The sequence below is a fragment of the Meriones unguiculatus genome, chromosome 7 (assembly GCF_030254825.1).
Source record: "Meriones unguiculatus strain TT.TT164.6M chromosome 7, Bangor_MerUng_6.1, whole genome shotgun sequence".
In the NCBI taxonomy this organism is placed as follows: Eukaryota; Metazoa; Chordata; class Mammalia; order Rodentia; family Muridae; genus Meriones; species Meriones unguiculatus.
The window spans coordinates 107667262-107686641 of NC_083355.1; the positions used below are offsets into that span (position 1 = coordinate 107667262).

Consider the following 19380-nt stretch of genomic DNA (forward strand, 5'->3'; position numbering starts at 1 on the left):
GCCACCAGACAAAGGAGAAGTCTCTGTTTGTGGCTTCACTGTTTCATTAGCGATTCATTAGCCTCTGTGAGGTACGGTTTAATTTTATAAAATGGATTTACCAGGTGGGTGGGATTTATCCCAGGAATTCCAGTTCAGATCAACACAAAAGATCAGCCAGTGTCATCACCTGATGGCGCAGGTCTATCACCCCAGCTAGCTGGAAAGGCTAAGGCAGGATGATCTCAAACTCAGTACCTGCTGGGCTACAGAGCAAGTTCAAGCAAGCCTGGGCAACTCAGGAAACCCTGTCTAAAAATAAAGAGTGAAAAGGAATATGATATAATACAGTGTTAGAATGCTTACCTGGTGTGCATGAAGCCCAGCACACACACACACACACACACACACACACACGGGCAGGGCAATATTAGACAGTGTAATATAACCAAAGATCAATACCCTTTCTTGATTAGAATTTTTTCTAGTAAAACTTTTTCCACCTGATAATAAGCAACAATGAAAACCTGCCACTGGGTTTGAAGGGAAGACAGAACTTCTGCCCCAAATCAGAAAATGGACAAAGAGTATGGATAGACATTTCTCCTAAGATGTGCAGATGGCCAATCAGCCTTAAAAGATGCTCAGCATCTTAGTCATCAGGAAAGTTCTAATTAAAAATGAAGTGAGGGCAGATGTGGTGGCTCATGCCTGCAATCCTAGCACCTAGAAAACTGAGGTAGGACGATGGGAAAAAAGGTCTTTGCGTATTGCTGGAAGGGAAGTAAAATGTTACCGCTGTTTTAAACAGCACACCAGCAGTTTCTGAAAAAGTTAAATAAGGTTACTATGGACCTTGCAATTCTACTCTGTTAGAGACATACACCCTACCCCCATACATATATAATTTCTAGTGGAAATGATATATACTGGGTATATATACTGGAAATATATATCATTTATACTGGATACACACACACACACACACACACACACACACACACACTGTTAAAACAGTATTCAAACCACACTATTCATAGTAGCCCTGAAGTAGAAATAACCTGAGCATCCATTAGGTGAAGGATGGATAAGCACAATATGATCTGTACAGGACAAGGGGTTGCAGCTCAGTAGTTGAGCACTTGCCTGCACTTGCCTCGCAGATGTCAGGCATTGGGTTTAATCCCCAGCCCTGAAAATGACACGATCGTATCTCTGAATAAAGTATTAGCATATGCCACATGAACATTGGGCTAAGTGAAAGAAGCCAGGCACAAAAGAACACATTTCTATTTCCCTTAGCTGAGATGTACAGAACAATTAAATCTGGAGGTTGAAAACAAGTCCATGGTTCCCAGATTTTAGAGGAGGTAGAGAACACTCTTATAGAAATGATGAAGATCATCTAGAATGTTATCATTCTAGAGATAAGGCTATATAAGTACTAAAACCCACCTAACCAAACACTTTAAATGGGTAACAAGCATTTTCAAAAGGAGTTAACTACAGTAAGGCTCTCAAACTATGGTCTAGCCTAAGCAACCACTAGGAACTAGTTAGAACAACCTTCTTCTCCTTCTGCTTCTCCTTCTTCCTCCTCCTCCTCCTCCTCCTCCTCCTCCTCCTCCTCTTGTAATGATTATGGATATTTTGCCTACATGTATGTCTTTACCACTTGCATGCCAGAAGACGACAGAAGAGGGTGTCAGATCCTCTGGAACTGGAGTTACAGGCAGTTGTGAGCCACCATGAAGATGCTGAGAAACAAACCGGAGTCTCCTGCAAGAGCAGCCAGTGTTCTTAATCACTGGGCCGTCTCTCCAAAGTAACTGCCTGTGGCTCTAGCTACTGCAGGCTGAGGTGGGAGGAGCCAGGAGTCGAAGGCCAACCCAGACAACATAGTGGAGACCCAATCTTTTTTTTTTTCTTTAATGCAAATTCTCAGACCCTTCATCCAGACCCTCCAAAACATCTAGGATGTTCTAGGATGTTCAGATCCTTCTGAGGAGTTCTGAGTTTGAGAAACAGTAGCACTGTCTCAGCTATGGGGACACTTAGCCCCAGAGCCCAGGAAAATCTCTCTGCTGGCCAGGGCTACAGTCCACCCCCAGGACCACCAGTTAACCACTCCCTTAATTGAAGTGTCTAATTAGTTAACCATCCAGATTAGTGTGAGGTTTTCAACTACTACATCTGTTCTTCTCCCTCCGGCACGATGGGCCATCTGTTTGGTTACAGTTCATTTTAAATACTTTTTGTCACATAATTAAATTGTAATGTTCTACTTTAAGAGAGAAATCAGAGACTTAGGGAAAGAAATAACATCAGCCCCCATCTTCTCTGTGGTGTTGACATATCCATCAGTCTGTGACGGTGTTTTGTCCTGATGGTGCATGGGAAGGGGAGGGCTGGGCACCAGGAGGGGCTCTCAGGGCCATTGAGGTGGCTGTCCCTTGGGAGGCAAGAACTCTGTCACTGAACCATCAGTGTGAGATGTTCCTTGGGATGGGTATTTTTCTTATCACCCTGTGGCCTCACAGCCTTTGAAGATGATTTCTTGGTGGTTTAAGATGACTTCCCTCTTGCTGGGAAGGTGGAGACAGGCCCGAAGGCCAATGAGCCTAGAGAAAATGGCACCCAGTTTCCAGTGAGAAACCCTGACAGAAAAAAGCAAGGTGGGGATTCCTGAGGAGTGATACTCAAGGTTAACTCCTGGCCTCCACATCATGTGCATGCATACACACACACACACACACACACACACACACACACACAAACCAACAAACAATGTGTAACCACATTATTTTCTGTTTCTTTTTAAGGAAATACTGGTTTCCACGCACTAAAGCGATTTTGTAATCTACCAGTATATGATGCCCAACTGTTAAAAACCACAGCAGTCAAGACATGGTCCACTAGAGGATTGTTTCCTTGGAAACGAGTGGTGGGTGGTGATGCTAACTGCCTGGGTGGGGCCACAATGATGACAGATGTCAAAACAATATGCAAAGCCTGTATCAGCAAAAGGACAAACACCTGGTGCAATTTTGTGTCCGTGACACAGAAATGAATCCTTCCACGGTTTATGTCTGTCTACAGAGATGTGCCTGGGTGTTTAGGTGGCCAGGGTCCCCATTCCCCCAAAGTGAATTCTTCTCCTGTGCACGGACTCTTAGAATACCTCAGCCTTCCTTGGCAGCCTGGATGGGTTGTAATGTAGTTGGCAAGAGGGGATCCTGGAATTTGGGACAAACCATGGGACAGAAACCATTCTATGCTGAGCATACACAGTACACAGAGGTGCCTTAGGAAGAGCTAGCAGACTGATGTTTTTCCAACTGCAGCATTTAGCTCAAGCTAACATTCTCTATGCCCCTCGTAAGGAATTTGGGTTGGCTTGTTGTTATCTTGTTTTCGTAAGTAAACACACTTCAGTTATAATTATTTAGGAAATAAAAAAGAGCACATACAAGGGCTGGAGAGATGGCTCAATGGTTAAGAGCACTGTCTGTTCTTCCAAAGGACCAGGGTTCAACTCCCAGTGCCCACATGGCAGCTCACAACTGTCTGTGACCCCAATTCGAAGAGATCTGACACCTTCACACTAACACACATAAAATAAAATTTTAAAAAAGAGCACATGCAAAAAAGTGCACATACACAGCTCTGAAACTGATGAACTCCAACCTGCTCTGCAATTATAAAATATTGAGATATAATTCATATGCTACAAAATGACACATTTTTTCCTTATGTAGTTCCCAGAACAGTGTGACCATCATCACTATATAATTCCAAAAAAAGGTTTATTTTTTTATAAAAAAAAAATAAATCACCCAAAATACCCGTAAGTAAAGACTCTGTCTGGTCCTGTCTCCTCCCATCCAGCTCTCCTTCTGTATCTGGATTGTCCTCTCCCAGACATTGCGTCTGGATGGAGCCTACCACTATGTGGCTTTTGTGTCTGGCTTCGCTCTGTGCCGTAGCCATTTCCACGCCCCTCCCTGCTGAGGCATGCCTCAGTGTTTCAGTCCTTCTGGACTCATAGATCACATCTGGCTTATGCTTTCCTCCCTGGACTTTAGTTGAGCTGTTTCCATTTGGGGCAACCGTGTGAGCATTTGAGTCTTCATGACAACATTTTTCTTTATCTCTCTTGGGTGTATACAAAGGATTAAAATCCTGAGTCACGAGGCAGTTCTGTTGAATTCCTCGGGAGAAATGTCAGACTGCTTTCTAAGAAGACTACATTTTGTATTCTCGCCACTTGTATGTGAGGGTTTGTACTTTTCCACATCTTTGGACTTTTTTTCTTTTGCTATAGTATATATACAGGTGTGGAATCATTTTTAATTTATTTTCTTAATGACTAAAGAATATTATGTATGTATTTTTTATTTTGTATGTTGGGCATCTTAAAATAGACTTAATGACCATTTGTGTGTGTAAAGGCCAGAGGTCAGATTCAGGCATCATTTTTCAGGAGCCATCTGCCTTGTTTCTGAGACAGGTTCTGCTAGTCTGTCTAGTTCCCTGCCCCAGGGATTCCCACAGGTCACTCTTTCTTCTGCATTCTTAGAACATAATCCTCACCTTTTTTGGGGGTGCGGGGGAGCTTGGGAGGAGTATGAGGTCCTAGGTTTTAAATGGTTCCCACTTCAGCACAGGCATTTACAGTCAGACGTTTCCTTCTGAGCCTGTCTCTACCGCATCCTGTGAGTTTTGACATTTTATATTTTGTTTTCTGTTTCCTCCAGTATTTCCCAATTTCCCTTTTGATTTCTTCTCTGACCTGTCAGTTACTTAGGACTATGCTATGTGACTTCCACATATTTGCACATCTTCCAGCCTTCCTCCCAATATTGAGTTCTAATTCCATTCCCTCTGAGGTTGGCAAGCACACCCTGCCTGATGTCAGTCCTTCTAAACCCACTGGGTCTTATTTTATAGCCTCACACTCAGTCTGCTCTAGGAAACTGTCTGTGTGTTCTTTAGAAGAATGTGTGTACCTCATTTTTAAAATATTTGAGGGCCAGTGGGATGGCTCAGAAGACAATGGCTCTTGCTGTCAAGCCTGAGGACCTGAGTTCAGTCACCCAGACCCACAAGGTAGAAGGAAAGAACCACCTCCCACAAGTTGTCCCCTGACCTGCACACACCAGCACTGTGACGTAAACTCCCATTCACCCACACAAAATACATACAGAAATACATATGTAAGTATAAGAAAGTATTTTATTTCTGTTGTATGTGCGTGTATATGTGATTGTAGATGTGCGTGGGTTTATGGAGGTGAGAGAACAATTTCTTATAACTTATTTATTTTTATTTTATGCACATTAGTTCTTTTCCTGCATGAACATCCATATAAGAGTGTCAGAGGCCCTGGAACTTGAGTTATAGACATTCATGAGCTGCCATGTGGGTGCTGGGAATTGAACCCGGGTCCTCTGGAAGAACAGCCAGTGCTCTTAACCGTTGAGCTATGTCTCCAGCCCCTAGAGGACAATCTTTAGGAGTCAGTTGTATGGTAAATTAGGGCTTTGACCACAGGGCCATCTTGTCGACCCCAACACATGCCCTTTTTGTAGGCACATACTGATGCTTCCCATCAGCTTTGGGGTCTCGGAGGTGAGTTCTCAATGTGCCTTCCAGCTTCTGCTCCCTCCTCCTATGTGCTGAGCTGCACGCCTGGTGCTTGCCACACTCAGCATCACACCATTCCAGCAACAACCAAGACAAAGAGAATGTTCTCATGAACAGATGAAGACGCAAAGCACTCAGCACCATGCTGGCCACACTCCCGGGCCATTTTTATACTGTCATTGTTGTAGTTTGACCCTTCTTCTCAGAGGGACAAGCAGAATTGATGGGATTGTTCCAGGCTGTCTGATTCAAGAGGGCTGTCCCCTGCCCCTCTTCCTCCTCCCCCCTCCCTCCCTGCCCAGTTCCCCTGGACCAGTATCATCCCTGCTCTTGCCTTACCTTGTCAATTGCAGGTTACAATGGACTCAGGTTAGTCAGCCAACAAGTATCGAATCCTCCTGCTACTTCCACGTGACATGATGGAGGACAATTCTGTGGTCTCAGTTGCTTGGAGTCGCACCAAGTTTAACCTGAAAACAATAAACCAGGAGTGGAGTGGCAGCCATGTAACCCGGTGTCTTTCTTTCCTGTCCCTTGCTCTACCCCACACCCCCTTGCAGAGACAAAAGGCGACAAGGCTAAGTGGGTGTTCACCTGGCCCCTCATCTTCCTCCTGTGTATCACCATCCCCAACTGCAGCAAGCCCCGCTGGGAGAAGTTCTTCATGGTCACCTTCATCACGGCCACGCTATGGATCGCCGTGTTCTCCTACCTCATGGTGTGGCTGGTGAGTGACAGGAGCCCCTGCCCAGCACAGTCCTTCAAGCTGCTGTTGCACCTATGGGCAGGTCACTGGCCTTGCTGACCTTAGCTTCGTTCTCATCGGACAGTGGTATAAAGAGTGCCAAAGTGCTCCACTGTGTGTCCAAGAGTGGAGGCCATGTTTTGTTTCCTCTGATGCGGGAGCAGGCATTGGGAGGGGAGAAATGCAAGAGGCTGCTCTAGGAGCATGGACAGAGTAATGGAACACCAGTGCTGGGCCCCTCATTTCTAGGGTCCCCAGAAGAAGGTAAAGGAAGGAAATAGTATTAGTGAGAGGTAGCAAGGACCCTCTGTCAAAAAGCTGCCCCTTTCTGTGTGCCAGGCAGACAGGGACAATTTTATAGAAGCCCCCTTTGGGCCTTATAACAGCCCCATGGGATAAATATTTTTACACCCCCATTTTTCTGATAGAGAAACTAAGACATGGGAACCCATGATTGTGTGAATAGCTGGGGCTAATGACAGAGTTGGAATCCAGTGCAGGTTTCCAGCCGTGGGCCTAGGAGCAACAAGAGGAGACCTGGCTACAACATGGCTGGATTTCCGTTAACTGTGAAGCTCATCTGTCAGGTGCATGCACCTCATTAAGTCATTTCCTTTCCCCCCTTATAAGGAGGCCAGCAGCGGGGAAGGCGAACAGGGCTTTACTGGATAGCCAGTGGGGCCAGGAGAAATTCTCTGTGGGTTCAAGGCCCCTTACCCTTTGTCCTAGAGCAGTGGTTCTCAACGTTCGTAATGCTGTGACCTTTAATACAGTTCCTCATGTTGTGGTGACACCTCCCGAACCATAAAATTATTTTGTTGCTACTTCATAACTATAATTTTGCTTACTGTTAAGAATCGTATTGCAAATATCTTATATGTAGGATATCTGATATGGGACCCCTTTGGAAGGATCATTTGACCCCCCCCCCAAAGGGTCATGACCCGCAGGTTAAGAACCACTGTCCCAGAGGAAGGATGCGGGTTAGCAGGAAGGATGGGCTGTGGGGAGTCACGCAGGGCCTGGCATATGCTAGGCAAGTGCTCCATCACTGAGCTGCATACCTGCCCAAGAGAACAGAGTTGAAGTCTAGACCCACCTCTTAAGATCATTAAAACTGAGCAAGTGAATCACTGGCCCAACTCCTGGAACCAAAGCGAGCCCTTCTGTGAAGCTGGGGTGACCACCACCATCTCTCAAGCCCGCTATGACACCCTGCTCCCCAGCCAGCCACCATCTCATTTCCCTCTCCCCAGCCGGTGCTGGGAGAGCCCAGCTGTTAGCATCTGAATAGCACATGGAACATGGAGGGGGGCTTGTTTTCCTGGGTTGGTATGAGGAAAGAGCTTGAAAGAGTTTCTACACACACCCCTAGAAAAAGACGCCTCTCAAAGATGGTAACAGCTGCGCCTTAAAAGGACTGAAGCTCACATTTCCCCGAGTAGAATGAAAATCTTTATGTTTTAAAGGGAATGATGATGTTTCTTGCTAAATCATATTCCCAAAACATGATGAGTTAAAAAAAAAAAAAAAAAGAGTATTTTGAGTAGGCATGGGAATTAGGATAGTCAAATTAAAGAATCTGTGAAACTTTTTCTCTCCTTATGGAAAATACCGGTACTGTTCAGTGAGCTCCGGCGGACACTCCCACCTTCAGTACCTTATTTACAAATCCCGCTATTGTTTGAAAGACCGGAGTCCTAGCCCAGGTTGGCCTGGGGTCGTGGGAGCTGCCCTGCGGGGCCAGTCTGACCTGTGGCATGGCTTTCACTGTCAATGGCCTTGGTTTGGGGGAAACCAAGGCATCTTGAGGATAAGAGGGGCCAAAGAAGAAGTGTCTCTGAGCTCACCTTGATCTCTAAGATATGCCTGCTCTGGTGGCCCATGCTTGCCTCCCTTATGTCCTAATGGAGCCCCAGGGATGAGCGCCAGCCCATCCAAAGCCCGTCACCTTTAAGGCTGTCACCTCCAAAGTGTTAGGAAGAATCGCTTACAAATGACAGTGTCAAGTAGAGGGACCTTCAGTCGGACTTTCTCCGGCACAGTTGGGAATACTTAAGAACAAAGAGAGGCTCAGAACATGGCTCTGCTTCCACTTCCCTTTCAAAGCCTGTGCACCTGGAGGCTTGGAGCACCCGGGTTTGAGTGCAGGGGAGAGCCACGCCCATCTGACATCCCTGACCCCTGACTCTGGAATGTGTGGGCACACCCACAAACTGTGCCCATCTTCTGTTCCCACACCCTGCCACTTCTTAGCCATTTGGTTCAGTAGTTTAAAAAGGAGAGACAGTTCTAGCAACTCCACAGTAGCTCAGTTACCGCCCTTAAGATGTCCAGCATCACCTATTCAAAACCTGCCTGTCACAGCTAGTGGCTTGTGGGGACATCTTTGGTCAACAGTGCTGGCACAGTTGTTCTTTTATCCCTACCCTGTGTCCTTCCTCCCAGGGCCAGAGCGTGTTAGCAGTGTGTATTGTCTGAGAAAATGAGGTGTGTCCGTCTCCACTCAGGAGCGGGAGTACCTGGCAGTGTGTTGGACCCTCTCCCAGTATGGGCAGTGTGGGCAGTGTTCAAACTCATCTGCAGTCCTTCCCTCAGAGCTGTTCCTGTAACACACATACTAGCTGAAGCAATCACCTTCAGTCTGGGGCTCTCAGCACCCTGAGGTCTGAGTGCTCTCATTTTCTTGTCCCCATAGAATGCAAACAAATGACTGAAATAGAAGGAAACTTTACACCATGTCCATGTGGCCCCGGCCAGGTACTCATGTTACACTTCCGTATTTCATCCCTGCCACTGAGCCCATGAGAGAGCTGAGGCATAGAGGAGCAAGCCTGATTGTCCAAAGTCATGTAGCATTTGCTCAGACTAGAACCATTAACTGGTATCCAAGTTTCATTTCTGTGGCTGTGAAAAAAAAAAAAAGAAAATACCTGAACAGAAAACAACCTTAAAAAAAAATAAATCTAAGAGCACTGGTCACATCACATCCACACTCAAGAACAGAGATCAAAGCAAACGCACAAATGCTCAGTGGTTGGCTCTCTCTCCTCACTCTTCTACGGTTCAGGACCCAAACCCAGGGAATGATGCTGCCCATAGAGGGCTGGGTTTTCCCATATCCATTAACACTATTAAATGCTCCCCCACTGACATGCCCACAAGACAACCTCATCTAGACAGTCCCTCAATGATCCTAGCCTCCCAGGTGACTCTAAGGCTGTCTCAGGGTTTCTGTAGCTACAGTGAAAAACCATGACCAGGGGAGCTTGGGGAGGAAAGGGCTTATTTGTCTTATCCTTCTACGTCACTATTCATCATTGAAGGAAGTCAGGGGGGGAACTCACACAGGGCAGAAACCTGGAGGCAGGAGCTGATGCAGAGGCCATGGTGGGGTGCTACTTATGGCTTGTTCCTTATGGCTTGCACACCTGCTTTCTTATAGAAACAGGACCACTAGCCCAGGGATGGCACCACCCACAATGGGCTGGGGCCTTCCCCTATCAATCGCTAATTAAGAAAATACCCCACAGCTGGATCTTATGAGGACATTTTCTCCGTTGAGTTTTCCTCCTTTCTGATGACTCCAGCCTGGGCCAAGTTGAGAATTAAAACTAACCATCACAACTAGGATATGAGGTTCTGAGGGACACCGCTGTAGATGGCCTCTAAAAATTGACACGTTGCAGCTAAGGAGTAAACCATGGTGGTCCGAATGCCTCTAGGGCTTTCTCTGTGGCCGCCCCAACTGTGCAGCTAATGTCTCTAGCCAGCGTCTCTAGCCAGCTCTCAAGTGTCATTATCTCCAATGGCAATCACTGGCAGCCTGTATAGCAGCCTTCAGGATCTCCTTGAGAAGCCCTAGATCCATCAGGTCTGGATCTTGGAGTTTCTGCTAAACAAGTAAAGAGATGACAATTCAGAGACTGGCATGCAGACACAGAGGAGAGGAGAACTGAAGCATTTGGCTGGGAGTCCAGGCGCCAATGCTGAGCAGCAGGTGTTTCTGACTGTCATTTGGAATAATAATAGTGCCTGCCTCACCAATGGGCAGTAAATAAGAGAGCAGGTAAGCGTATGAAGGTAAGGTACCTTTGTAGAGCGCCTGGTAACACTAAGTCCTCGGTAGAGGTCCAGCAAGAAGTCATTGGAATATTCGTTAGCGGGGAGATTCATTAGAACGCACAGGCTATTCAGTGAAGTCGGGGGCCAGATTAAAATACATTTGGGTGAGAGTTGTGAGTGGAGAGGTATACATGAAACAAACAGTTACAAAACACATAGTGGTAATGTAATCCGAGCCCCCCCTTACACACACACACACACACACACACACACACACACACACACACGAAACAAGATCAAGGCTGCACAGACGTTTTCAAAGGTGGTTTCCAGAGCAGCAGCTTCAGGGTACTAACCACCTGGGAATGTACGTTGCCAGGCCTCGTGCTGGGACTCCGGATGAGACTTGGTGGTCTGGTTCTAATAAGCCCTCCAAGGTGTTTTCCATATTCTCAAGTTTGAGGCCCGCCGGCAGATATAACGTGTTAATAGTGGTTGCCGATGGCTCTTTAAAAATGGTGGTTAACCGTTCTTTTTATTTAATTTTTTTTTCTCTTGCTTAGTGGCATTGCTCTAATTTTTTTTTTTCAATGCAGTTTATTCAGGAACCTTGAACAATCATCTGACCCTGGGGAAAGCCAGCCCACAGCTTAAATAGCCTCTGGGTAGCCAACCCCAGCATGTCACGTGGGCAATGCAGATAGGTCCACATACATGGAAGCAAGCCAGATCCTCAGCCTTAGCCAAATGTGGAATTGTTTGTGACAGAGAGCACTCACCATCGGGAAGGTGGAAGGCGGAAACCAGTCAATCCTTAAGGCATAGCATTCCGCAGCTCTCTACAGTTCCCCCTTTTTGTTTGCCTGTGGTATATAAGCAAGATTAGAGTCTCACAACAGCGTAATGCAGCCATGACCATTCAGGCCTTTACAGCCATTGAAGCAGGACAGTCTCCCCAAGCACGGTTGGCTACCATAAAAAGCTAAAATGTTACGCTCAGGATGCGAGGCTAAGCACTGCACTCAGGGTCAGCTGCTTTGGACCCAGAGAAGAGCATGTCTGATTGCATGCAGGTTGATGCCCCAGGTCCCGCCTCTGAGAAAAAGGTATCGGTCTGGTCTGATGCTCTTTGGGTGGATGACACCTAAATGAACATCTGTACAAAGTCCCAATTTATTTCTAATATCAGAGATCAGACCTCTACTCTTGCCTGATGCATCTTTTTATTTAATTTTATCTTTTAAAAAAAAAGTGTAATGCAGGGCTAGAGAGTGAGCTCGGTGGATAAGAGCACGGCTGCTCTTCCAGAAGACCCAGGTTTGGTTACCATCACCCCCGTGGCAGCTCACAGGCATCTGTAGTTCCAGTTCCAGGGGATCCGATGCTGCTTCTGGCTTCCTTGGGTACCCTGTGCGTGTGATGAACAGGCATTCAGACACGCAAAACTCTCATACACATAAAAAATAAATAAGATGAAAAACAAATCTTAAAAAAAAAAGTTTTGGGCAGATACTGCATTATGGGGGTTTGGGAGGGGGCATGCAAAAGATTTCCTTCCAGCAGAGGGGCAGGCAGAGACAGGAGAATCTGTATGTTTGAGGCTAGCCTGGTCTACATAGTTCCAGGCTAGCCAAGACTACACAGTCAGACCCTATCTTAAGTTTTATTTTCCTTAAGGGGCTGGGGTTGTGGTTCCACTGGTAGAGTGCTTAGCTGGCATGGATAAAGCCCTGGCTCCAATCCCAGCACCACATAAACCAGGCGCACCACTGCCCACACAGAATCCCAGCATTGAGAAGGTGGATGGAGGCCAGGGAAGACTCAAAGTTCAAGGTCACCCTTAGCTACGCGGCAAGTGCAAGGCCAGCCTGAGCCACATAGAACCCACCTCAAAAAAAAAAAAATTCTCCAAAAATAAACCATATTCCAGATGTTTTTTCTCCTAACTACAACAGCATCACATGAATTTAGGTGCTTGCAGGGTAGGGAGGGCTCCAGGGCTGCTGCACTTGGAGTTCACCCCAATCCCTGACTCTCTTCTGCAGGTGACTATTATCGGATACACGCTGGGCATTCCTGATGTCATCATGGGCATCACCTTCCTGGCGGCAGGCACAAGCGTTCCAGACTGCATGGCCAGCTTGATTGTGGCAAGGCAAGGTACGGATTGAGCCTTATCCCTGAACCACGCCCCCCTCCCCCGGCAAACTCCCCTGCCTCCTATGGCCAGGTTATGGCCCTTCTGACTGACAGATGTCAAGCCCTGCCCAGAAGGAGACGGTGGCATCCAGAATTTGTCCTTTGTTAGATTCCCTTGCAGAGAGACTGTTCTTGCTGTGTCACTGTTCCTGGAAAGCCGTGGGTGTATCTATCCACCCCATACAGGGCACTGATGACAGAGGAAAGAAATGGTTCCATCCAAGGCTAGCTTGGGGAGCCAGAGAGTTTACAGAGTGTGGGTAAGGGAGGGGAGACCTACAGGAACATGGGTAACCCCCAAACAGCTGCATACAGTAAAGCCCCACGTCACCATGGATGATGACATCCATGGAATGTACCCACCACTCTCTCCTGCATCTCAGCTGCACTTGCCCTGGTGGGGATGCTGGAGCCAATAGGCCTTGTGCAACCAGGAGGCAGGAGGGAGCGGTGGGTAGATTACCAGGTGAAGGTCTGATGATCCTCATCCCTCTCCTGCTTGGGAAGTCAACCCCATTGCGTTCACCGTTGGCCCAACTGTCACTGTCTCGTTCTCCTCGGTTCATTGTTATGACTACAGGGCCGGGGTTATCTATGCTCCAGGATGGAGATGAGATGGTTGTGGGATGCCCAGGAAAAAAAAGCCACACTACGATAAATACTAAGATGGACCTCCCTAGATCTTTCTGTGTTTTTCTATGTGGTTGTCTTAAAGGGGACATGTCCCGGGTTGCCATATGAGATGGGAAAGGGCCTCAGCCTAGAAGTCATACAGCCAACGGCTGATTATATGCATCCGTTTCTTTTGTGCTGCTGCAGCCAAATTACTCGACAAAAATAATCTCAGGGAAGAACGCTTTATCTTTGCTCGTGGTTTCCAGAGAGCTTAGCCTGTCATAGCTGGGACTGCAGGGTTCAGCATGGCACCAAGCATGGGTGGTAGTGAGCATTCACACAGTGGTGGATCTGGAACCAGGGGCCAGAACCAGTGACCTACTTCCACAAGTTAGAGTCCACTTCTGGCAGCTCCACAGTGCCCCTAGATAGTGCCACCATCTGAGGAACAAGTCTTCAGAACAGGAGCCTGCTGGGAACATCTCAGGTTTAAGTTTCAGCAAATGAGAGCCATGTCTCTCTTGCAGGCGTCATGGGAATCCTAGACACCGGCTCTTTCTGTTCTTCCAAATTCTAGATGTGAAGGGTTTCACTTTGTATACGGGTTTTCTTTGGGGTTTATGAGGCAACCCAGGTTGAACAAGATGGAGAGAGACTCCACAGTCAGTCCTTGATGGCAAAACCAAAGAGCTGCTAAGTCTGGCCTTTCATTCTCTGCTCCTCACTACCAAGGAGACAGTATCCCCGAGTGGGCTAGAGCTGCTCTTCTTGGTAGGCAAGAGTTTGAAAGTCCATGGGAGGGGAAGGCAGAAGAGCAAGAATTACCTCAGGAGACTGGAGAAGAGGGCAAGCCAGGGAGAAAAGTTGGCTCTGGAAGGAAAGGCACGTCTCTCCAAGAGATGCAAAAACCAAGAAGACAACGTGAAGAGCCGCAGTATGAGACCGTCCTGGGTGGCAGTCAGCCAGGTGCCTGGCAGAGAGCAGTAGAGGCCGCCGGGAGCAGCAACTGAGGGGAAGGGAAGTTAATTGGGTGACCTTTGACATTAGTATGTTTGCTTCCCAGGGCAGCTCAACACAACTGAACTTCCCTGAAACCTGGAGCCTTTGTGCCTGTGGGATCTACTCACTTTTCACGCTGTGGGAAGGGCCCACTTGACTCCCCGTGCGAACTGCAGCTCTCAGGCTTACTCAGTAGCTGTGTAACCCTGCAGGCTCTGTTTCTGCGTTAGAGGCTCTGTGTTTCTGCAGCCACGCTCCTTACCAGAACAGCTGCCTCTGGCTTAGAGCCCACTGACTTCTGTGTAACTTTATTTACTGGCATATATAAAAATCCTAAATTCAGTCGAAGTCAGAGGCCCTGGGTGGGCATGAGTTGGAGGCAGGGTGGAGACACTACAGTGAGTGATAAGAAAGCTAAAAGTGGGGAGGAGGGGGCGGGGACTTGAGGACATTCAGTCATGTGAGCCTGAGGAAAGTCAGTCTCCGGTACTCCACAGCACTCAGGTGCCGAAGTCACCCCTAGGCAAGCACCAGGGAAAGACAACAAGGCCAAAGGGTGCTTGGGTTAGACACTGGGTGGCAGGACGTATTGCAGTTCTAGATGCTTCGGAGTTTGGGTGGTCCCAGTCGGTTCAGTGAAGGGTCGGATTTAGGAATGAGGGACAAAGGGTTCTATAGTAGGACGCCGTCTCCCAGGAGCTACAGTGGAAGAAGTGTGATTGTGGCCAAGGCTTGGGGTGCAAAGCTGTCGTCAGGTGACAGTGACGTGATCGACAGAACCCAGTCGACATGGCTGGGGGTTCGGAGACCCGTTCAGAGTCAGCCGCATGAAGCGGGAGATCACAGAGGTGTTCTGACAGGGGCTTCTGCACCAGGCTTCCCTACAGACTCCCTACAGACTGACGAGTAGCCTGGCCAGCATTGACGGGGGCACTCACAGTAGATCCAGATCCTCAGGACCCTAAGCTGCCAAGATCCTGACAGTCTTTCACGCTGGGGAGGGAGAGGCTAGCAGGGAGAATGAAGGAGTGGCCTGGCACACCCAGGGTGGTGAGGAGACTCCCTGGATGCTGGATGGACTTGCTGATGAATGTCACGGCTGCCAAAGTGATGTTATGTTTTTAGACATTCGTGTCGCAGGCTTGTTCCTTCTGCCCACGTTTGTGGGTGCCAGGACACAACGTCAGCATTCAGCCAACACGAGTCTTCTCTTAAAAGTTGTTCTAATTCCTCAAGAGAGGAAGTGCCTCGGCTGTATGACCAACAGGATCTTGGGACAGTGGGGCAGGAAGGGGAGCAATGGCCTCTGATTGGAAAGAGAGAGCCCACCCTGTGGAAACCTCCAGAATGTATGATCTTAGGCCCTGTGGTCCCAGATAAGGTCCCGGATGCCACTGTCTAGGCACAAATATGCATCATGACCTGGTGGAAAGGGTGCTGGACCAGCTTCCTGAGACTGAGCCTCTAGCAAAGGGTTAGCCCTTGCAGACCTGCCACGTGAGAGTGGTGGTCCCACCCAAACCCAGCAGAGCTGGGAGAACTAAATGAGGCAGAGCTGAGGGAAGGCCCTTGAGAATGGCAGCTAACAAGCCTGATAGGAAGGAGCCTGTGTTCCTTTGCTAGACTGGGTGGGTATTTACTTCTCAGATTTCTAAAGCCTGGAAAGTGAAGGCCCAGGTGTGGGTAGGGCTGTGGCCTTTGTAGCTGTAAGGGAGAATCCTTTTCCTCTCCCAGCTCTATTTGGCCGCCTTTGTCCTTCCATGTTTTTTCTCCTGTGTGCTGTTGATGTCAGGATTTTCCTTTTTTTCTAGGACATCAGTCAGGCTGCCTGGACCAAAGCTCTGCCTAAAGCCTTCATCATAACCCATTGCCTCCAAATAAGGCCACATCTGAAGCACTGGTGTGGGGTTAGGACTTCCAAATACGGCTTCAACCTACAGAAGGGCCCTTTAGGTCTCATGAAAAGAGGGGATCTTAGACCTAACAGAAAATTCAGGGTCCATGAAGAACTCCCCATCCCTCTAATGGCTCTGATAGAGGAGTTTGGAGAGGGATGAGGGCTCCCTGAGGCCATCTCCTGATGGAAGGCATGTGTTGCTTATCCCCTAGGACTTGGAGACATGGCAGTCTCTAACACCATCGGCAGCAATGTGTTTGACATCCTCGTGGGACTTGGCATCCCGTGGGGCCTGCAGACCATGGTCATTAATTATGGATCCACAGTAAGTCCTGCAACTTCCTAAAGAAGGACATAGGTATATTTCAGAGGGAGGGATGATACCCACCCAGTGCCAGCTTGGAGTCCGGGGACATGAGCTCCCCTTTTATCCTTAGCACCCACTTTCTTTGATGGCTTCCAGAACAGCCTCATCACGTCTGCAGGAGGCAGCCCATGGTTGCTACATGCTCCTCGGCATCTCTTCCTCTTGCCCAAACCCACTAGCACCTGTCCCCTTCCTGGGCCACTTCCTGATGAACCAAGTGCAGGCTTGCATCGGTGCCTTCCTCTTTGTTATGAGGTCCTGGCCATTCCTGCACGCTCATCAGCAGGATCCCTGTGTTCCCCAGAGGGGAGAAGGCGGGGCTTCTGGAATAGACTGGCAGAGCAACTCAGAGATTTGTGGCCTGTGTATTTCACTTTCCAGGTTAAGATCAACAGCCGGGGTCTGGTCTATTCCGTGGTGCTGCTGCTGGGCTCCGTCGCTCTCACTGTGAGTTTTTAACTGCACACTTTCATTCAGTTCAGCCTGGCTGTGAACGCTTGCGCACTATGGCGAGGGCACAGCCGAGGACATTTATCTATTCAGAGATACCCCAAATCTATTGCTTTTTGCCAAGATCAACTTCAGCCACCGTCGTATGTCATCCTAAGCAAATGAGATGTGACCCAGGGACCTGGGAGATGAGCTTGGTTGGTTAAGGCCAGACCAAGGGCCTGAGTTTGAGTCCCAGAACCCGCGTAGTTAAAAGAAGGGGTCATAAGGAGGCACACTTGTAATTCCAGTGCAGGGAAAGCAGGGACAGGCAGGTCCTCAGGGGCTGGCCACCCAAGCAAGCCAGATTAGAATGTTCCAGGTTCAGTGAGAGACTCTACCTCCCAAAGAAGGTAAATAATATTTGAGGAGTGGCCGCCATGAGTGTACTCTGGCCTCTACATATACACACATACATGCGTCTGTGCACCCACACATGTGCACACACAAACGAAGATATCACTAGGGTTGTCATGTTAGATGGTTACATTTCATCTCTCTCTGACTAGACCAGTGAGAGAGAAACTCTCCTCACCTGCTGAGCTGACAAATGGGGAAACAGCAGTCCTGGGGACAACATGAAATGACAGTGAGGTCCTCCCCACTCTTGTGCATAGACCTGTGCTGTGCATTTTATACCTATGGTATTTTAGTCAAGCCTCGACACCCGTGATGAGGAAGGCACCATTATCCTCATTTTGCAGAAGAAATCATGGCTCGGGAGTTAGGCAAAATTGTGGTTTGAAGCCAGGTTGCTCTGTCTTTACAATGCTCTGTGCTCAAGGAAATAGCTATGGTCCAGCCCAGGGATGCTTTGATTCAGGGATGAGAGTGAGGGCAGTTGGCAGGGGTTGGGGGAGCTTGTTGCCCTAACTAATATGCACAAAAAAGAAGGAGGCCCAAGCAGAAGTTTTCCCAGAATGGCTCAAATGAGCCTGGGAAATCTGCTGAAGAGAAACGATTATGGAGCCAAGTTCTAAGGCAAAGGGGAAGATCTGGTTTCCTTAGAGAAGGAACATGCTGCACCCTGAGGAAGTGGCCTATCTCCTAGGAGAGGGCCAGTGCGTGAGAGTGGCTACTGCCATCTGACCGTGTCATGGGACAAGTCTCATAGTCTGGTCTCAACTGGACCAGAATCTTGTCTACAATTAATAGGAAGTTCTGGACTCTGAGGTGTTATTGCTTGGTAAAGAAAAAAAAAGCCTTTGGGTCCCTCAGCCCACCAAGCCTAGCTCTCTCCCTATCCCCCCCATCTCCTCCCAGGTCCTTGGCATCCACCTCAACAAATGGCGCCTGGACCGGAAGCTGGGCATCTACGTGTTGGTCCTCTATGCCATCTTCTTGTGCTTCTCCATAATGATAGAGTTTAATGTCTTCACCTTCGTCAACTTGCCCATGTGCAGAGAAGACGACTAAAGCTGAGCTGCTGCCCGGGAAACTGCTGCGGCCACCATGACGCTGGCGTCCTCTCTCTCTCCTCCTCCACACAGGTCTCTCCCGCCTTGGCAGCAGCTGTCAATTCTTTCATGAGCTGGAAGGAAGGGCCACCCTGGGCTTTGTCTGGCCATGGGCCAGGCTGCTAGGCATCCGTCCCTGCATGGCAGGGTCCAGCCATTGTCTGAGCAGCTCCACAGACTCTTGGCTGCCAGCTGCAGAGATGCGTCGTGTCTCTTCTCTCTTGCACACTTTAGGCAAAAGGACTTCAGGGTGCTGTTTGTATTTCTATTACATGGGCAGCCTCCGAAGTGAGTCAGTCAGTGAACAGGAGGTAGCCTAGATGAGTGCAAAGTAGGACGTGGTTGGCCAGTGTCACCTCTGGGCCTGGAGAAGGCAGATTGTGTTAACATGAGCATCCAACTCTGCTGGAAACACTGGAAACGTGAGAGACAAGGCGTCAACCTGCAGGAGCTTGAGAGCACTGCAGTTATAGGAAAAAATAGGAAGAGTGGAAACATGATTTCCCAGTAGGAGAGAGAGAAAGCAAGCGAATACTGTTATCCTTTTTTTTATTGACACATTCAAAACAAATGAGCAATGAAATATTAAAAATAAAACATCACATATAGATCATCATACTTGAAGAATATCATTCCACACAAAAGGATCATTGACAGGGGCCAAAAAGGTTACCCTTGGAGAAAAATGAATCCTCTGTGTGTCATCCTGTGCTGGCTCCAAGACAATTTGGTTTGGAATATAGAAAAAGGTGGAAGACTACACAGAAACAGGTGCTAACTCAAGAGACACAGGGGGAAATGTAGTCACAGCTACACATGTCAGACCTTAGGAGGCCATGCCCTGTCCTGTCAGGTTTGTAACTTGTCTGCTAATGCTCTGCTCTCAAAACCACCCCCATTGAAAGACACAATTGTTTATATG

The 19380-nt window shown here is 48.2% G+C and overlaps 1 protein-coding gene across 2 annotated transcripts in view; it reads left to right on the forward strand.

Moving 5' to 3' along the window:
* Nucleotides 1–19380, forward strand: part of Slc24a4 (solute carrier family 24 member 4) — a 128556-nt gene extending 109176 nt beyond the window's left edge. For both annotated transcript variants that reach the window (XM_021650209.2, XM_021650210.2), the window contains exons 13-17: nucleotides 6186–6352; nucleotides 12481–12595; nucleotides 16358–16470; nucleotides 16894–16959; nucleotides 18265–19380. In XM_021650209.2, the coding sequence (XP_021505884.1) occupies nucleotides 6186–6352; nucleotides 12481–12595; nucleotides 16358–16470; nucleotides 16894–16959; nucleotides 18265–18417 (614 nt within the window). In that variant the 3' untranslated portion in view covers nucleotides 18418–19380. The remainder of the gene's footprint in view (nucleotides 1–6185; nucleotides 6353–12480; nucleotides 12596–16357; nucleotides 16471–16893; nucleotides 16960–18264) is intronic.